We start from the raw sequence: 19,317 nt of genomic DNA, 5'->3' as shown, positions 1-19,317 counted from the left end.
TGTTCTTTTTTTTTTATTTTTAATTAAAAAGTGCCAAGTTTTATTAGGATAACACTTATGATAATTAACATTTTAAGTATTATGACCTCAGTGAATAGGGAAGACGAACAGTTTTTTCTTAACACCTTTTTTCCTGCCACATTGTTATTGCGAGTATACTGTTACTTCCACTGATTACTTCCAGTGGTTACTATTAATTCAGCGATTTAAGCTGCGAAGTGCACAGTGCCCTCTGCTCTGCTGGAAGCTTTTCCTATTATGTGTAAGGTCAGGTAGTCCACTCCCTGCTCCTCACTGCAATTTCTGTGCTTGGGCTGCAAGCTCTTGTACTGGGATTTTCTTGACTGCCATACTGTATAGTTTCTTGAACCTCCCAGACTGGATCTTGGTCAGGATATCTCCAAAGAATGCAGATGTTCCCTTTCTCTGTGATGCCCTGTCTGACCCATTCATCTTGAAAAAGCATTAAAATGATTGTGGACAAACAAGCAGAATGCTTCCTGCCCCCCAGTACTGTAAAAAAGAATGGAAGGTACCTCTAAAAAATACGAACCTTTGCATATCTGAAGGTATCACTAGAATTCACAAAAGGCAGGGATTGGAACAATATCTGTGTTGTCTCTAAGAAATACTAAAATGAACATAGAAGAATTTTGTCAGGAGACCTGGATTACTTTTTTAGGTTAAGAATAGATGAAGAGAGCTGATTTTTTTTTGCAAGATTGCAAGATTTTTTTTGAAAGTTGGAGAATTGTATTCTTCTGCTATGGAACTATTTTAAAAGCTTATTCCATTTATTTGTATTATGTTTTCTCAATATCTATATATATAATATTATATATATAATATTATAGAATATTATATATACTATACATAATATAGTATTACAATATTGATAAATATTCTCAATTAAAAAAGTGTTAAAAATAAGTATTCCATCCCTGATATTTTTTCCCCCATTTCAAAATCTGAACTGGTGTTTTGTACGAGGATTAATGCTTAGAGGTGGGGAAAGAATTTTTTGATAAAAGTGTTAAAAGGCTGAATTGCTTTAATTGATTATGCAGATTTATATCTTGCATTCCAATTCTATAGCATATTTCAGCTGCAAGTTTGATAGTATCTGTAAATATTAATAAATTCAACTTTGAACATCATTTTGGGGTTGGCAAATACCAGGAAAACTAGAGTTTGGTGGGACTGCCTTGTACAAGTTACTAGATCAATACAGGGCCTAAAAAATCTTTGATTTAATTATTTGATTGCACATTAGATTACCTTGTATCTAATCTAAGTATAATGGAAGATGGTAGTTAAAAATATTCTGATTAAGTAATTGATCTTTGTGGAAAATCCATAATGAGTTAAATAAAAAGTAGAAAATGTGGTATTTTAAGATGAATTAGGTTCTTTCTCAATGTTAGGATGCAAGGGAAAATCAAAAAGAAGATGTTCTTATAGAATGTGAAGCACTTCTGTTTGAATATGAAACTAAAAAGACCTTTTTTCTTTTAAACAGTTACTAATTTCACTGGTTGCTGGACTAGTGGAATTACTTGTTAACTTCCAAGCCAATGATGCAATTGTGTTTTGTTTCCTGCTGTCACGGAGGGGGTAAGCTGTTCTTCAGATTTGTTGTGAGGTTATGATGTTTAAAAATGTACTCCTATTTGTGTGAAAGATAATATACCTTGTACAGTTGGATGTTAATGGATTTTCGATTTTTTGCTTTTCCCCACAGCAAAAGCTGTAAAAAGTGCTGTTTAAATTACATTCTTGAGGAATTCTTATATTTCAGAGTCACAAAATAGCTGATACTTTGGAATGTATCTCTGGAGATGGTCTAGTCCAACCCCACTGCTTAAAGCAGGGTCAGCTGGAGCAGGTTGCTCAGGCCTGTGTCCGGTCTCCAGAGATGGAGGGTTCACTAACCTGCCCAGACTGTTCTAGTTTATAATCTACGTGTGTTCATCTTCTCTTGCTGGCTTTATCTTGGTTGCAATCACTACCTATGACTGTAGGGTAGAATTAGTTTATAAAGAGCAACTACCTCTCTACTAGCAATGCTTATGTTTTGACTTCCTAAAAGAACAACAATTTGGCACAAGATTGCTTACTGGACATTCTCGCTATTTGTCTTTTTCTTCCTCTTCCATCCTTTCTGAAGCTGTTTTCTTCTTAAAACTCTGCAAAGTTATTTTCAGCTATAAGGTTTTTATGCGGTTAAATTGAAAAAAGTCTTCGCGTTGCTCAGCTGAGCCTTTTGAATACAAAGAAACTCAGAAATAATCCCAAGATCTTTTAGGGTTCATTTTTCCTCTGCTCCAAATTTCTTTTCTGTATTATAATATGTATTCTGCTGTTACTTCTAAATGAATCTTAAGATGACTCTTCTCAAGTGGTAATCTTTCTTTTAGAATCTAGCTTTAGTTCCTCACTGCTGGCAATTTACCTTCTTCGTAAGCGTTGTAAGTGTGAAAAATCATCAGGCTTCCACATTCAGTAACAGCGTCTCTCTAACCACATTTCAGGAAGGATAAATAACATTGCATCTGTCTCCTAAGTTTGTTCTTGTTGGTTTTATTTTGTTTCCTAACCAAATGAAATGAGTGGGCCTGTAGCTTGCACATAGTGAAGGAAGTCCCCTAGTACTGTCTCTTCCTGCCAGGGAGTTTTCTATGATGAAGAGCCAAAATTATAGTATATGAAGGCTTCAGTACTGAATAAATCTTCACTTACAATGAAATTGAAAAGGGTGGCAAATTCTATTAAGAGAATGTTTAATTTGAGAATAGTCTGCTGATTGTATCAGATGAGGAGATCATATTTATTTATGTAAAATTATTTGGAGTATATGAAGAGAAAAATCACCCAAATTGCTCAGATCAATCTATACAGACAGAAAAATAAGCTCTTGGAGTAACAGTAGTGAAGATGGTGTGGATGTAGGAGTAAATAGTAAGCAAGTCTCATGATTATGTATCTCAAGTTTTGTGATACATGTGACCAGAAGTTAAGAAAAAAGAAGTAAATTGACACAATAATTAAGTATACCTGTGGAATACCACAAAATTTATGTCCTTGTTCCACAAAAAATGGGGAATGGATAATTCTCATGGATAGAAAAATAAAACTATAACTGAAAACAGTGAACTCGACTAGAAAGCTAAAGGATCTTCATTTTGGATACTTTCATAACACAAACATTAATACATGTTGCATGAATGGATTTCAGTTTTCTGGTTGAAAAAAATCATGTATGTAATTTGTATATTAATAAAGGCAATTAAAAAGTTATGGATGAATGAAATGCTTTCTAAATTGTTTACAGTCAATATTCTAAAAGGTCTGGAACTAAATTGGATGAAGTCTCTTGAGATTAGTATAGATGAATGCTAGAATTAGGAATAATTACTAGCTGTGGCTTGAACATAATAGTATGCAAAGCATGGGGACAAATATTGAAAGAACAGACAATTAGCAAAATAGGGCTAGATGAAATGGGAAGATGAGATAAATGCAACATGGGTTTGCCAAAGATTGTTCACTTGGTCTCGTTTTGCTTATTAACTGTTTCAGTGAAGAAAATTTCCTAATGAAATGTAGTCTGGGGAGAAACTCTGTTCCCAGACTTCCTTTCAGCATTTTCTTGGCACATGGAAGATTGTATATTGAGTTAGAGAAAATGTGGGTAGAGCCATTCATTGGAAAACGAAGTAGCTGAAGGGATGAAGTAATGAGAAATTGTGATTTGAGGATGAGTATTACGCTGCAGTAGAGACACCATTAGTGTGGTGGATTACATCTGTTATTCAGCTTGGGCATTTTCAGTAGTGACAATGTCATAAAAAGGTAATAGATTATAAGAAAATATAGGTCAGAAAGTAGAGGAGTGTTATAATGGAGGTCACAAAAAATGTACAAGAACTTTTTACTTGGGATGCTGGATTCATAGAATGGGATAAAGTATAGTAACACAAAAGGATTAAAATTGGAATTTCTGTATATAAGATGGGAGCATACTAATTTGAAGAGATATAGGTGCAAAAAGAACTGGAGCTATTATGTCCCTGCAAAATGGTTGCTGGACTGCCAGAGTAATGTGGTTAGGAAGAAGACAAATCTAGTCCTAGAAATACAGTCCTGTCACAGAAAGCAGGTCCAAGAGAGAAAAGCAAGTCTTTATTTCGGACAAGACACCGGCAACACCTTGTGTGTTATGTACATTATTCCAATTCATGATTTTCCTAAAAGACTTAATCAGAATAGGAGCTGGTGCAAGATGTGGAGAATTTGTAAGCCTCTCCCAGTGAAGTGCTTTTAAGTTAGCGTATAAGACTCAGACTAGTATGAAAATGTGGGAAGGTGTAAGGCTGCTTTCTGTATTCTGACAAATAGGGCAATAACCGGGCTCTCTAAACTGAGTTTGTACTAATTCAAGAAAGCAAAATATAAATTAACAACATAAAAATTTAATTTTGAAATTTTAAGCATTGAAATGTTTAGTTTTTAAGCAGCCTTCCAATAATGGGGGAAAAAGGAAATCCATCTTTTTTTGTCATTGTTAGGTGAAACTTAGAGGTTTCTATGGCACAGTTACCTGAAATACTAGGGCATAGCATTTGACTGAAGAAATCTTACCCATATGACCTAGTTCAGATTATGAAGTTGGTGTTTAATTAATCAAATAATATATCAGCTTTCATAAAGAATGCATTGTGTACACTGTGAATAATACTTGCAAGTTTTGCTTATTTGGATCAAACACTATTGTTATTGTAAAAGTCGGTCAGAGAAACTCTCTTAAGACTCAATTTGGAGTTTTAGAAAGCAGCATTCTTTATTGCAGTGCTGGGCGCACAAATGAATCATTTCGCAAAGCTGAGCACACCCGATACTTGCTGACAGTGGCTATATGTTTAGCATATTCATGCCTATTCATAGCTTTTCCAGGAACTAATTATAATATTTGCATCCTAATTACGCATGTGCTTTCTTGCTAAATGGGGGTTTTTGGTGGTCATCAGTAGTCTTCCTCACTGTGTTTACTGAATGACCTCAGTGCTTGCGCAAGCTTGCAAGGTCCTAATACCGAGTTAGCACTTGGTATGTCCTTGCTTCTGTTCTGTTGCAGTCTCCACACTGGGTGCCACTGCTATCTTGAAGGCTGGCATCCTTGGTCTTATTTATTGTCTCTTTAGTTGTTATCAGTCCCAGGATGTTCCTACCTCCATCAACCAAACACTCCTTTCTCTCTACGTTTCAGTAAGTTAGAACAGTTTGGTTTATTCTACTATGTTAAAGGTGCACACGCTATTGTTAGCTTAAGATTAAGGTTACACTACAGGGACATTTAGTTGTTTTTTTTTTCCTTTCATCCTAATTTTTATTATAACATTCTAAAAGCATTATTTCTTCAAGCTCTAATCCTTTATCAAGAGGATTAGATCATTGTTACATGGGAACTTCAGTTGTAAAGTTATTTGTTTTTGTTTGGGTTTTTATTCTAGCAAAACAGGTTACCATTCCTTACATGCTTTCCTAAGAAGATAATTGTAGTAAGTGAAATCTTAAAAGTAGTAACTTCCTTCTGATCAAAACTGATGGTGATGGGGAGGGTCAGTCTAAGTTGCACATCCAGCGTAACTTGCTTTTTGAGTGATTCACACTTAATGATAAGTCATTGTGATAGCTTTTGACAGTGGAGTGAATTTCATGCTTCATACTATGAAAAAAGATTTGTAGATGATGTAAATGCCATTTAATATAATGTTGTTTATATTAGCTATACTGATGTATGAAAGTTGTACATCACTACTGCTAAAGACTCCTTCATGAGTAATTTGTTTTCTTTTTATCTTACATAAGGTACACTTTGTTTTTTGAGTGAATCTAGGTCAGTAGGTGGTTGAGCCAGAAGTAGACTTGCTTAGCTTGCTTTGAACTGAATCATGAACTGAAAATAACTTGAAACTCTACATTGTCAAGAAAAAGCATAACACTTTTCTGGGGCCATAATTCTGAATAGCACGCTGAAATAGGCACTGAAAACTTCTCCATTCCATCACTGAATTTGTTACTGAAAGCATGGTGGGAATAATAATTTAATATGGAACTTAAATCATGTAAGATGTCCTTGAAATGATGGTATTCGCCTGTTCAAGTTTCTAATTTGTGAGTACCTTTTAGAGCTTTAAAATAACCAGAAGGCATTATGGAACAAGGTGAGGAAAGATAGTAAATATTTATGTTTTCATTGTTTCATTGCTATAGCAAAATAACTTCAACATGGATGCATATTATTTCTCCTGATGAATTTGGAATTATACTTCAGTCTCTTTTTTAATTATATTTTTAATTAAGTTAATGTTCTCTTTACGGTTTCTTTTAGTCATTTTGTAAACACTGCATTGTCTTGCATCAAAGCTATGGTTTTTAACCAAATCTTCCCTCTTAATTTGACAACAAAACATTTTTGTATGCTTACAATCAGTTGTGGTGTACATGTGTAGTATGCACAGTTTGATTTCCTGATGAAGGCATTGAAGCAGATCCTTATTTTTATGTAAATATTCTGTCTTCTCTTTAATGGAGTCTAAATAAATTAGTGAAATGAAACATATTTTCTATGCTATGCATTTAGCAGCAAATAAATTTTAATTTGACTTCCTTTCTCACAGTATTATTTTCTGTTCAACTGATGCATTAGGGATTGTGTATTCCTAATGATTTAGAACAGCAAGTACCTATCAGAACTTTTTTGCTTCATTGAATGATAGTGCATATTTTGTATTGACCTTTTATAGAAGAGCTACAGGATTAAATTAAACCTGAAAAACAGCTTACTTTGCATTCCTCTTAGCATTTGTTTTTAACATTACTTTGTTCTTATTCTACAAAACTCTTTTCTGATATTGGTTTAATTTCTTTAGTAGCTGAAACAGGAGTTTAAAATAACAAATCAAGTTATAAGGAGTGCCAGAAAACTCCTACATTTAAATATGAAAAGCCTTGGTGTTGATTGCCACCATTATCTATCTATTTCTCATTATTTTGAGATGGTTTCATAGCTGTCATCTTTAGTCTCATATGGAACCAGGAGACCCTTTGCATTCATATGTGGAAGATTTTCCCCTGCTTATGCAAGTCAAAACTGCTTTATTTCATAATGGCTAAACACTATGTTTTTACAATCCTACATTCGGGAATCCCTGAAGGTTACTAATTTCACTGTGGTGTCTCTAGCCCCATACTGATACTGTCATTAAGGCTTCTTATGCCACTGTCCTGTTGTATGCTGCTGCTTCTGCTGAGCTTTGTCTTTAACACTTGGCACCTGCATCAGTGCTGTGACAGGGATTTATGTGGGTAGCTGGGTTCTTATTCATAAGAGGTGATTTCCCTGAGAGATCAGATTGAAGCCCTCTGAAAATTAAAATTAGCTTGAAAGATGGCTGGAGAGATAATTCTGAGAGCTGTTTGGAAGAACAGAGGAATACAGTCCTGTTCACCCCAAAAACCCAGGGTAAGCTCTTTCAAAGAGATAAAAGAGATACCTTATTAAGTTTTTTAGAAGGTGATGTTTTAATCATTCTCAGGATCCCCTAGAATAGAGGCAAGCACTAATCTAAAATTGCAGGGAAAAAAATGCTGGTTAGCTAGATGTCAATATATTATGTTTTGATGTGCTTATGTACTGGAAAATGCAAGGTTATGGGTAAATCCAGTAAATATATAACAAGAAATCATGGTAAATCTCAGGGGATAACTAGTAAATTAAAAAGCATTACTTCCTTTGGTAGAAGAAATGTAACACACTAGTCTTAGATAAAGGCTCTTCACTGTATGATAACATAATTTAATAACAACACTTATTCAGATATATTCCTATTTCCTGCTTAGTAAATTATATTTATTGGTGCTGCTCTCTCCACACCTTTAGGTTTGGTGGGCTCTTATTTTGATATTCAGTTATCTAGTGTGAGGCTGGAACTGGATGATCTTAAGGTCCTTTGCAACCCCAACTATTCTGTGATTTTATAATTCTATGATCAGAAGATGCTAATGACCGTGTACGAAACGATAAATCTCAGGTTTGAGTTACTGGGTTTGTGGGCTGCTGCTGTTTTCTCTTAACTTCAGCCTTGTACTTTCAGTCTTGAAGTCCTGAGCTTAGATTACAATATGAAAACTCATAAACAGCTATAAAATTTTAAAACAGGATAAATATTGACATTACATATTGACTTTCTGTCAGGCAGGTATCTGTGGTATACATCTTCATGTGGAGGTCTTTCAGAAAGCTGATACAATCTGTAGAAATTGAACAGTTTGAAAAATGTGATCGTTTTTCCTTTTTGTTTCCCTATTTGTTCTTTTATTTTTTTGTTACTGTTTTATTTATTATTGTTTAATTTATGTAAAAGTCTTGTAAGGACCTTGAAATACTGAAATACTTCGACATTTTGCCTTCCCTGAACAGTATAAAATGGAAGAAAAAATACAAAAGGCACATTGCAGTACAAAGCCAGTAGTTAAGAGCAGCTAGAACTCATGTATAATTAGATACACCACATTTGACATACAGGCTGACTGTTTAATGTTAGTTCAGAATGTTCTTCCTATTTATTCTGATAGTTTGGCATTTTTATTTTAACTTTAGCTGTTCTGTGACCTAACATATAAAAAGAACAGTGATATCATCAGAGATTCATAGGAATCAGATCTTTTGCATACTATAAGATATTCTTCAGAGTAGTTGCAGAGCTCTGTGTTCTTTAAAATAGGAAGACCATTAATTGATTTAGACATAATATTATTTATTATCAGGAAGTATGAACAGGTTTGCTATTAAGGAATGTTAAATTCGAACTGTCAGTACTTTGCAATCATTTATATAAAAGCAAAGTGAAGGTGCTACAAGAGCAATGTACTTGAAAATAATCACACCATTAATTGTTCAGGATGTACAGGGACATCAATAACAAGGGTTTTTCCTCCCTATATGCACTTGCAAATGTTATAAGCTCTTGAGAGCCAGAAATACTTAACCAATCTTATCCTCAAACACAGTCAGGTACTTGATGAAGTTATCATTCCCATTTTCTTCCTTTGAAAGACTGTCTGGTATTTCTTCTGTCTGAGTTTCTGTGTATCCTTTTAAACCAAACACTCAAAAAGTTACTTTTTTATTAATAATGAGTTCTAAAATGTCTGTTTATAAAGTAAATGTAGGATTGTTAGCCCTTTTAAAATGTGGTCTCTGTGTTTGATAGGATAAAACCTTTAATAACTCTTAAAATAGTGTTTGTTTAACATTTTAAATTTGTAGAAATATTTGCACTGTATCAGATCAAAGGCTTATCTAGCCTAATGTATATCCAAGACTCAATTGTAGTAGATGTCTAGGGAAAACTGCAAGAACCATGAAACTATGGTGATACTACCCTGGTACATCCTCCAGTTTCTAACAATACGTGACTTGGGATTCTGAGAATGTTGGGTGCTATGTTTGTGGGTAGCCTTTGATGAAAATTTTAATCTTCCTTGAAATGGTCCAATAGCCTTTGAAATGTAAACTTCTAACACCTACAGTGTTTGATCAAAATGAGTTTCATGCTGGAATTGCATGTTTTGAGATACCTCATTTTGTTTCTAACCTATTCAAAGCAGAAAGTTTTACTTGTTATTCCCATGTACTAGAAGTAATAGCAAATGACTGATTGTACTGTTTACTTTCTTACACCATTAATGACTTTTGCAATTTTTTATGTTGTTGTTTAAACCTGAAAGGACCTGGTTGCTTTTTGCCCAATGCTGAGCTGACATTTTATAGAATTACCTATCACAGCTAAAGTCCGTTCCTGATGGATAATGGTTCAAAAGTCATCTATACACAACTCCACACACTGATATAAAGTGAATTTTCATCTTACATTTTATTTCTTCATTAGACAGTGTCTTGATGGCCTTCAGTTCATTGCTATCAGCTTTTATTTGCTGTATGCAAAACTTATTACCTTTTCGCCTTGTTTTCCAAATCAGTTATGTATATATTAAACTGTATGAGCTCTGTGATGAGTCCCAGTGAAGTCCATGATCATTCTTTCCACTTAAACCGATTGCTTAGTCTTACTGTAAGCTTCCTCTAATGGAGTGGTGACTCACATGATGAACTTTCTTCTTCCATCCACCTTAGTTCCTTTGAAATAATTTGAGAACCTTGTTGAAATTTGGAAATCCACACTCACTAGGTCAACTGCGTAGCATTGGAACTGGTTCTGTCTGTTCTTGACAGTGTGTTTGTTCACATCTTCAAAAGAACTTCAATAAGTTTATGAGGCTCAATTTCTCTTTCCAAGAGTATATTTTTTGACTTTGATTACATTCATCCTTATGTCTGCAGTTTTATTTCATCTGATTATTTCTGCCAGTGTGCCTGACAGGAATATTATTTTTGTCTGGCCTGTAGATGCTGGGGTCCCTGTTGTAGCCCTTGCAGAGAATTCAGTTTGCAGTTTTCATTTTCTGTTCCTTTGCTACAAGGTGATTATAAGTGAGAGGTTACACACTACTGTTAATAATTAAACTATTGCATTAACTTCTTTAGAACTGTTGGAAGAATACCATCTGTTCCTGACAATTTGTTATATTAATTTTGTGGATTTGTTTGATAGCCTGTTCTACTAACACTCTTTGAGACACACTGATGCTTCCTCTTATAAAGAAGGTACCTGATTTGTGAGACTACCTAAGTTCCTGTGTTATGAAAAACAGATTGAAAAAATGGAAGTCAGTATTTCCCTTGCAAAGTATTCTAAACAGATCTTACTTGCTCTTAACCATTTATTGACCTTGGAGTCTCCAGTAATTTTTCTCTTTAATGTATCAGAATTTATCTAATCATTTGAGCATGCTTGTAACTTTTTGAAAGAATACTTTCTTGCTAATTATAATAGTTGTTTGAATTAGGACCATTATCTTTCCAGGTAGCATGAAGTCCACTTCTCTTTTAAAACCATTCCTCTTCTTGAACTTAATAAGTCATAGAGAGCTTTTTTACTTTGTTGCTCCTTGAAGGAGATCCTGTCTGAGTATATTATACAGACTACTAAAAAGTGATCCTGTAGCAGAAACTCTCTAAGTTCTGCAAACTGCTTATAATTAAGTCAAAAGTTTTTCATAGTAGCTTTTCTCTTAAGCAGTAATTTTATGAGGTCTGTAGCATCTGTTTATTCTCATTACATTTCCCTGCATAATATTTAGCCAGTCAGTAGAGGAATATTTGAAGACACCTTCTATATTTTATCTCCTATGCCTTCAGAGACTTTGTGATCCACTTAGCATGTTGCAACCACATCAACCGTTTTCTGGGTGATGGTAGTAGAGATGTTAAGAATACTTTCACACTTAAACCTTAAATGTCAGTCCATGGGGGTTTTTTATGTTAATCATTTCTTCAAGTAACTAGGCTTGCTTCTCTTAGAGCAGCAGTTCTCTGGGGGGGTTGGCAATGGCTTACTCTCATATAATACGGATTCTTTTAACTTGTACTGAGATCTGCAAAGGTTGATGAAGAAACCACTGTCTTCCTGAAGGCAATCCCACACTTTTGCCAAGCCTAAAGCAAAAGCTGTATATAGTTTTCCTAGAGATCTGTAGAAAATGGTATACTCCACGTGTGGGATTCTGACATTACTTTCAAATAAAATTGATCTGCTTATGCTCACCTTGTCACAGATACATTAGATGGAAAAGTCTGAGAGAGTTACTACAAATGTTTTCCATTTAATTAGTAATATTCAATTTCAAATAGTTTATCTTGTGTACCATGTTGCTAATCCTAAGTGGAATTTTTCTGCCTCTTTCACACATACAAAACCCCTTCTGGAAGATAACAAGATTTTTTTCAGTATTTTAATATTATGTTAGAATTTTCCTACCTGGAAGTGCATGCTCCAGGCGTATCTCTGTGACTGGGTAAATTTGGAAGTTATTGCAAGTTGGAAAGTCTATTCTATAAACTTGAAATGAGTTGGAACAGAAAAAAAAGGCCAACTGTAATTAAAAAAGAAGATGAAAAAAGGATTAAACAGAGAATAATAATTTGGGAGAAGGTGGATGTGTATAGAATCTCGGAGAAAATATGGTGGATTTGCAGATTTGAGAATTGGAAATACAGGTTATTTTGGAAATGGAGTGTAAAGAGCACGTATGTGCCCTTTGCAAAAGGTAGAAAAGTTACATTGCAGAGAAAGAGGAAAAGAAGTGAGAAATACTTAAGATTTTGGATATGCTGATCAGTTAAAATCTTCAAATCAGTTCTAAATGAGGAGGTTCTTACACTCATTAAATGATGTTTTGCCAGGTACAAAATGAGGTGAGGTGATTTTGCAATTTTTTAAATGGTGCAGTATCTTTAGATGAGAGAAGATTTTGCCTTTTGAGTACTTTTTTTGCATTTATATAGTTTTAACAATCACACTTGTCAAGATGGGATTGATAGTTTTAAAGGGGAAGAAGAATGTTCCTAAAAATCAGGTTTCTAAAGTCATGCCTGATTTTCAAATGTATAGCAGTGCCATGTGCGTTCTACTTGAAATCTCCCTCTTTTCTACCTCTGAAGTTTTTAGTGTTCTAATCTGTTTTAGCAAATGCAATGGAAGGGTAAAGAGACAAGTGTTGTCTTGCAGTTTTTAAGCAAGAAATACAATTTTGGGTTTAATTTTAAATGGGCATTTCAGAGGTGACTGTAAATTTAAGAGTAGGCTATAACTGGATTTGTTTAGAAATTACTGCTTGCACTCTGCAGTGCTTGCACATTGCTTAATTGATATTAGAGCTGCTGTTAGGCCAATGTACTTGCACACAGTAGAATGTATTGTTAGAATGGCAGTAACTCTTCTATTACAGGGTGGGCGCCATGATAAAAATGGAGAAGAGAGTTCATAAAAGTGGAAAGAAATGAAGATGTATTTGTAATTGAATAAAAGCTCTTTGGTGATTCTAAAGGAGACTATTAAGTTTACCACTGTTTTAATGTATGAAATGAAACTCGAATTGGTCAATATTTGTCTTATGAAACATAACATTTCTTCTGGCCATTTCAAGCACAGAATTAATTGCATATTCTTTATATGGTTCATTCATGAACTCTGCATATTTTTTGTGGAAAGTTAAAAGCTTTATTCTTTTTCTACTTGACAAAAAGTAGTAGCATTGTCTATCATTATTCCTGAATGTTAATGACAATACATTTATCTTAGTTGCAGTTCAATATATTTTTATATATCAGAATTGTAATCTCTTTGTTTTTCATTCTTTTCACAGAATATAAATGAAGAATGATGTGATATTTATGCATTTTGTGTACAGACCCATAAGGATCATCTCTAAGGAGCTGCAGTAAGGCAAACACCGAGTAATTTTTTTCTGGTACAATGTGGTGAAGCAAAGGAACTGAAATTGTCCACTTTTGTACAGTATAAGGACTTAAAATGTTCGTTATTTTGTGAGCAGAAGCAGTTCTGGAGTGAATTGAACTTCTGAAAATGCGGCCATGGACTGGTTCCTGGCGTTGGATCATGCTCATCCTCTTCGCTTGGGGAACTTTACTCTTTTATATTGGTGGACACTTGGTACGAGACAGTGAGCACCCTGATCACTCTAGTCGTGAATTATCCAAGATACTTGCTAAACTTGAACGGTTAAAGCAGCAAAATGAAGACTTAAGGCGGATGGCAGAATCTCTCAGGTAGGATCCAAAAGCAATTAAAACTTTTCAGAAAAGGATTGCCATATGTAACATGCTTGTAATTTATTATTTTTTTGTAAAATCATGCTTAACGTTTAAAAATACACAAAAGCGTTTTAATCAATTTTGTAACTGACTGGAAATATATTGCAAAACCTTTAAACAGATAATACACATTTACTTTTGGTCTAATCTAGTCATTAATTAAGAGTCTTATTTAATGGTGTCCAAGTGTTACTGCCACAATAGCAGAGTTCGTAGGTGATTAACTCCTCAATGGCAACTTCAAGCAAGTGTAATAATTACGATGTTCAAGCCAATTAGAACAGCTCATGCCTTCTCGACACCTATGCATGCAGTATCTGATAGTGCTCATTTTAGAAGTGTTGAAAACATTCATACAGCTTGCTGAAGATGAGCTGCAGCAGACTGCGGCACTATGTGAATTCTTTTAACTTAATTTTTTTTTCCTTGCTTTGCTGCTAAGCTTGTAGCAATAATTGTAAAATGATAGGATCATCTCTCTGGTTACAATTATTTCTTACATTATAGGTGGGTACAATTACAACTTAAAGTATTTTCTTCTTTTCAGACAGACAGGTTTCAACATAGGCTTATGATATCTCCTTTCTTAAGAAATTGTAAGTGAAAGCTTGTTAGGCAGGATGTGTCCAGAGTCAGATTGGACCCCTAAGTAAGTGGACATCACCACATGCAATGTAAAAGTCCTGATGGATGATGTGGACAAGTGTGAAGGCTTCATGTGTTGTTCAAGCTGTAAAAGAGCAAAGCTCAATACAAGATTTTAGAGAGTGGTAGAGTGATGTTTATTTTTACTTGCTCTCTCTTTCATAACTATATAGTCATGAGCACCAAGGCATCTGTAGCAGTGGTCTGGCCAGGATCTCATGTGTAGGACATGGAGAGAAAGAGGCACGGGGAGCTAAGTGTTCATAATATCTGTTGGGTTGTTCTTGCTTGGCAAGGAGAAACTGATTTTGGACTTACTTTTTAATATGCTTTAGGAGCAGATGCCATTTTGCATTTTATACCTTGCTGTTTTGCCTCATAAATAACAAGTTGCACAAATCTCTTTGTTTTCCTTTCTAGCATGTTTTGTGGTTCCAGTCCTGTTCTTGTTAACTTACCTTGAAGTCAGTTTGTTTCTCCCCTTCATTTGAATTAAATCACACATATGGATTCTGTAGCAGTTAAATTAATACCTTTCCCCTGAACCCCATTTTGATGTTTCTTCTGATGCATTCTCTACTTTTCACACGTAGCCAGGGCTCTTTGATCTGGTAGGCTGGATAGACTTACTGAAGTTTCTTTTCACTGCACTCTTCCTGGTTTCTATAGATATGACTATATGCTGATGAGGCTTCTTAGCCTAGAAAAACAAATATCTTAGTTTTGCACATGTCAACTCTGAAGAAGTACCTTGGCATTCATGTGGTGCTGCACAGAGGCAGAGAAATGCCATTGACTAGGTGCCCTCCATATTAAGCATAGACAATCTTCACCTTGAGTAATATGGCCATGAGTGGGCTGTAGTTTCGTATACTTAATTTATTAAATTATGGTAACAACTGCATTGTCAAAAAGTTTAATATTTTTTTGACAAAGTAGTGTAATGTAGTGTTTGTTGCTATGAAGAAACTTAAGTAAGATCCTATATTTGAATATATACAATATCTTTAATTTCCTTTAATATTAGACAAGAATAGTCAACCTTAGGGTTTCTTTCCTCTGAGGGATAAACAGTTGGCATTACTACTCTCCATGCTTTCAGCCACCCATATCTGGCTGACTTTAATAAATGATAATGTGGTGTTTTGTACAGTCATTGAAATATAACCAGTTCAAATTACAGTCACTAGAAGAGAGTAAATGTTCTTGATTTTACTGATGAAAGTGTACATTTTTCTTCTCAAGAAGAAGGCTCTAGAGACAGCATATGAATGCGTATCTGGTCCCTATGATATACAGGCTAAGCTATATTTTTAGCTTTTTGCTGGATCTGATCTGAGATGGTGCAGTACTAGACCTTGAGGAAAGTGATGTATCCCAATGTAGAGCTTTTTCATTATTTTTATTGAGCAAAATACCGTTTAAAATGTATTTGTGAAAGTTATTTCTATAAAGAAATAACCTCGTCAACCTGCAGCATAAAAGTATTAAATCATAAATGTAATGTAGAATTTCAGTTTCTTATTTCTTTGTTTGCCAGATAGAAGAAGTGGTGTTAAAAATAACTGTTAGCTTTTAAATGGTCCCATTAGAGTTTTATAGCAATATGGCTATTTAAAATGAGTTATTAACCAACAGTCCATGGATTCAGTATCTATATCTGAAGAGCTCACTGATGCTATGAACATCCATTAAAGAAACAAAACACCTCTTAACTTCAGAAATTGAATTAGCATTAGACAGAAAAGGTTACTTTTGCTCCAGTTAACATCTTAAAGTGAAGGTATAATTTGGTTTAGACTGAACTGATCAAAGGCAGAAAGTCTGGAACTATCACTTGAATTTGATATAATTGCTAGAATTTTTTTGGGATTGTACTGAAAACTATAATTACTGATAATGGCTGTGAAATCCGAGTTGTTAACACGACGGTCATTATAGCTTGTGAAGGTAAATCCTGTTGTCAAATGGGATTTTATTGCACTGAGGTAAAAACTTGGTTTTGCTGCCCTTCTCCACTAAGATTTTATATCTAGAGAATTAGAGAGTTTGGGGTTGTTTGGTTTTTATTCCAACAGAAAAGAAGCACACTTTTTGTAATAAGTGAAGATATGGAAGGGACCTTAATTGTAGAATAATAGAATAGTTGGGGTTGAAAAGGACCTTAAGACCATCTAGTTCCAATGCCCCTACCATGGCCATGGACACCTTCCGCTAGACCAGGTTGTTGAAAACCCCGTCCAATCTGGCTTTAGTTAGAGCTGATATTTAAATGATAACTCTTAAGGTTACTTTGAGAGGAATTTATCAAGACCATAGTGCCTGTCTGGATAACTGTAGCTGTAAACAGGCATCTGATTAACCAGACTGAAGTATTTTGACAAGTAGATAAAACTTCTGTATGGTAAAAAGCTCCAAGTTAACAAAAATTATCTCAGTGGGAAGAGAGGCTTTGTGAATGGTAGGGAATTACCATAATGCCTAGTTGTGCCATTAATAATAGCTAGTTATGGCAGAGAGGCAGAGATAGAAAGCAGGTATGGTTACAAGAATTCAGTAGTTTAGTGAAAGTATAAGTTGTAACAATTTCTATTTTGAAGTTCAAGAAAACTGGCATTTCATCTTGAATTGCGTTGGGACCTTAGTTATAGGCTAAAATATGTTTCAATACATTTGTGTTGCCTAGTATTTCCCATTATAATGGGTTCTTGGGACTTCTCTGACTTCCCTCTCACCTGACAGAAGTGTCAGTCCTCTGGGATGGTTGAAAACAGGAGCTGTGCTGTGCTCAGTTTCATCCAGCCAACCATGAATGCCAGCCCACGACAAGAAGTGATCTTTCCACCCTGAGATTTGGATGCTCTTTTGCTGCCAATTTAAGTAGCAGCTCCTCATCCCCAAAGACAGCAACAACAACAAAACAACAAACCAAAAATATGTCTTATGAAACACACCTTATGTGCATGCAACGTCAACCATGCAAAAGCTGAGAAATGTCATATCTGAGGCAAAGCTTTATGAAATGTTGCTTAGCCCTTTTTTGCTGTATGATACTTAAATCATATTTGATCTTGCAGTTTTCCCCCACTTGCTTCTTTTTAACAAAGGATGTGTGAGGAGTAGAATTAAGGTTTTAGGGCAGTAAGATGTTTGGGGTTTTTGGTAGGGTGTTTTTCTTTTCCCCTGCACGATTTGTATGTTTAATGTCACAAACTACAGCATGTTCTTCTGGTTTATTTTTTAATAGTTGTAATTTATTTCCCATATTGGTTAAGAATAGTTTATGTTTTTATAAGGATTTTTGGTGAGGTTATTTTTCTTAATATGCACTTCTGCAATAGTGCAAGATGGAGCAGTCACTTGTTTTCGAAAATTGCCTGAAATAAGAATATTCCCTTAGGAAGTGAGTACACTTTGTGGTGCAGTTCTGATGACTTGAAATGACTTCAGGCACCACTTAGTTTTTACTGTGCATTTGAAATGCCTTAGGTGAGAAGTCACTGTAGTTTTTCTTGTGCAACTGTGATGCTTTGTAAAAACCTTCCTGTGGGCTATGAAGAGGCACAGATATATGCTAGTGATGCAGGAGATAAATGGAAGTAAAGCTGTTTTGTGATGCCTGAGTTTTAGAAATTATGTGCATGAATACTGTTTATTTATAACTCAATTTACAGTGTTGTCATAGCAATAAGTGAACGATATTCTGTGCTAGTTGGTTACTGACATATCCTTTTATTGTTGATGAGAATCCTCATCGTTTATCTAAACTTAGTTTAAACTCAAGTTTTAAGAAGGTGGTGTGTTGTCAGGACTTGCTTTGTTATGAAAACTTCTGTGTGTTTTTCAACAGGAATTCTTATTCATAAGTATGCATTATTACTAGGATATTCTGCACTAGAAGTTACCTACATAGATGATGCAATGAGTATAGATGAGGATTTTGATTCAAACACTTTTCCCTCAAATGTTGCCTTATCTCCAGCTCAGTTGATGTACTTGTAGAGGGCAGTAACAAGCAAGCTGTGCTGGGTGCAGAGAAGAGCTTTTTCCTTAATTTTGAGACTGGATGAAAGTGAGGAAGACAGCAGTTCCATGTCTGATGAGGTAACAGATGTAGAGACAAAACTGCAGAAAGAATAAATTATTTTAGTTCTATCCTTAAATGATGTAATTTTTGCAAGTCCATAGAACTAGCTTAGGAGAATGCCTCCCACTCCCATCCCAGCTCCTGTTATCTAACAACTGAAGTATAGTAAACGTCTTTATTGCAGTATGCCAAAGCAAACTGAATATTAAATGGGATGTACATTTCTTTTTAAAAATCTTAGTTATATCAATTGGTCAGAATGAATTGAGGTTCTTTTGTATCATCCACAACCATCCTTCCACCGGATTCTGCACTTGGTACTTTTAACAGACATTCCTCATGTTCAGAAGATCCATGTGTTGTCTGAAAATTTCCTATGGTAATGATTTTATATGCTTTTACCTTATTGTTCTTCACAAATTCTACCTTTAGGGAATGTGATTTCTACAGGAGAAGCCATTCCATTTTTCCTGGTAATTCTGTGGTTAGTTGTCCTGTCACAATTGTGATACCAAGTTGGCAAACCACAAATACATCTCAACATTGTAGTTTTAAACTAGTGCAAGAGCTTAAACATGTTTCAATATGCTTTTTAAAGGTTTGTGTCGTGTTGTACATGTCCATACAATACCATATGTCGGTATGATATAATAAGGTACATCTGTTGCAGGAACAAATTCACAAATGGATTGTTCATACAGAGTGAGTGTATTTAGGGAGTGCATATGCTTAAGGTTAGAATATTTTCCTCAGTTTTGTCATGGTTGTTCCCTCGGTGCATAAAAAA

At 34.8% G+C, this 19,317-nt stretch overlaps 1 protein-coding gene across 5 annotated transcripts in view; it reads left to right on the top strand.

The window, feature by feature from the left end:
- Nucleotides 1–19,317, top strand: part of FUT8 (fucosyltransferase 8) — a 123,268-nt gene that overhangs the window by 47,651 nt on the left and 56,300 nt on the right. For 3 of the 5 annotated variants that reach the window (XM_034062223.1, XM_034062219.1, XM_034062220.1), the window contains exons 3-4: nt 1,520–1,614; nt 13,330–13,753. In XM_034062223.1, the coding sequence (XP_033918114.1) occupies nt 13,551–13,753 (203 nt within the window). In that variant the 5' untranslated portion in view covers nt 1,520–1,614; nt 13,330–13,550. Of the gene's footprint in view, nt 1–1,519; nt 1,615–6,206; nt 6,225–13,329; nt 13,754–19,317 lie in introns of those variants that run through there. The other 2 variants (XM_034062222.1, XM_034062221.1) reach the window with 2 other exon arrangements.

Source organism: Melopsittacus undulatus, chromosome 4 (assembly GCF_012275295.1).
Source record: "Melopsittacus undulatus isolate bMelUnd1 chromosome 4, bMelUnd1.mat.Z, whole genome shotgun sequence".
Lineage (NCBI taxonomy): Eukaryota > Metazoa > Chordata > Aves > Psittaciformes > Psittaculidae > Melopsittacus > Melopsittacus undulatus.
Note: the sequence above shows the minus strand (reverse complement) of the source record. Positions and strands in the feature narration are given on the sequence as shown.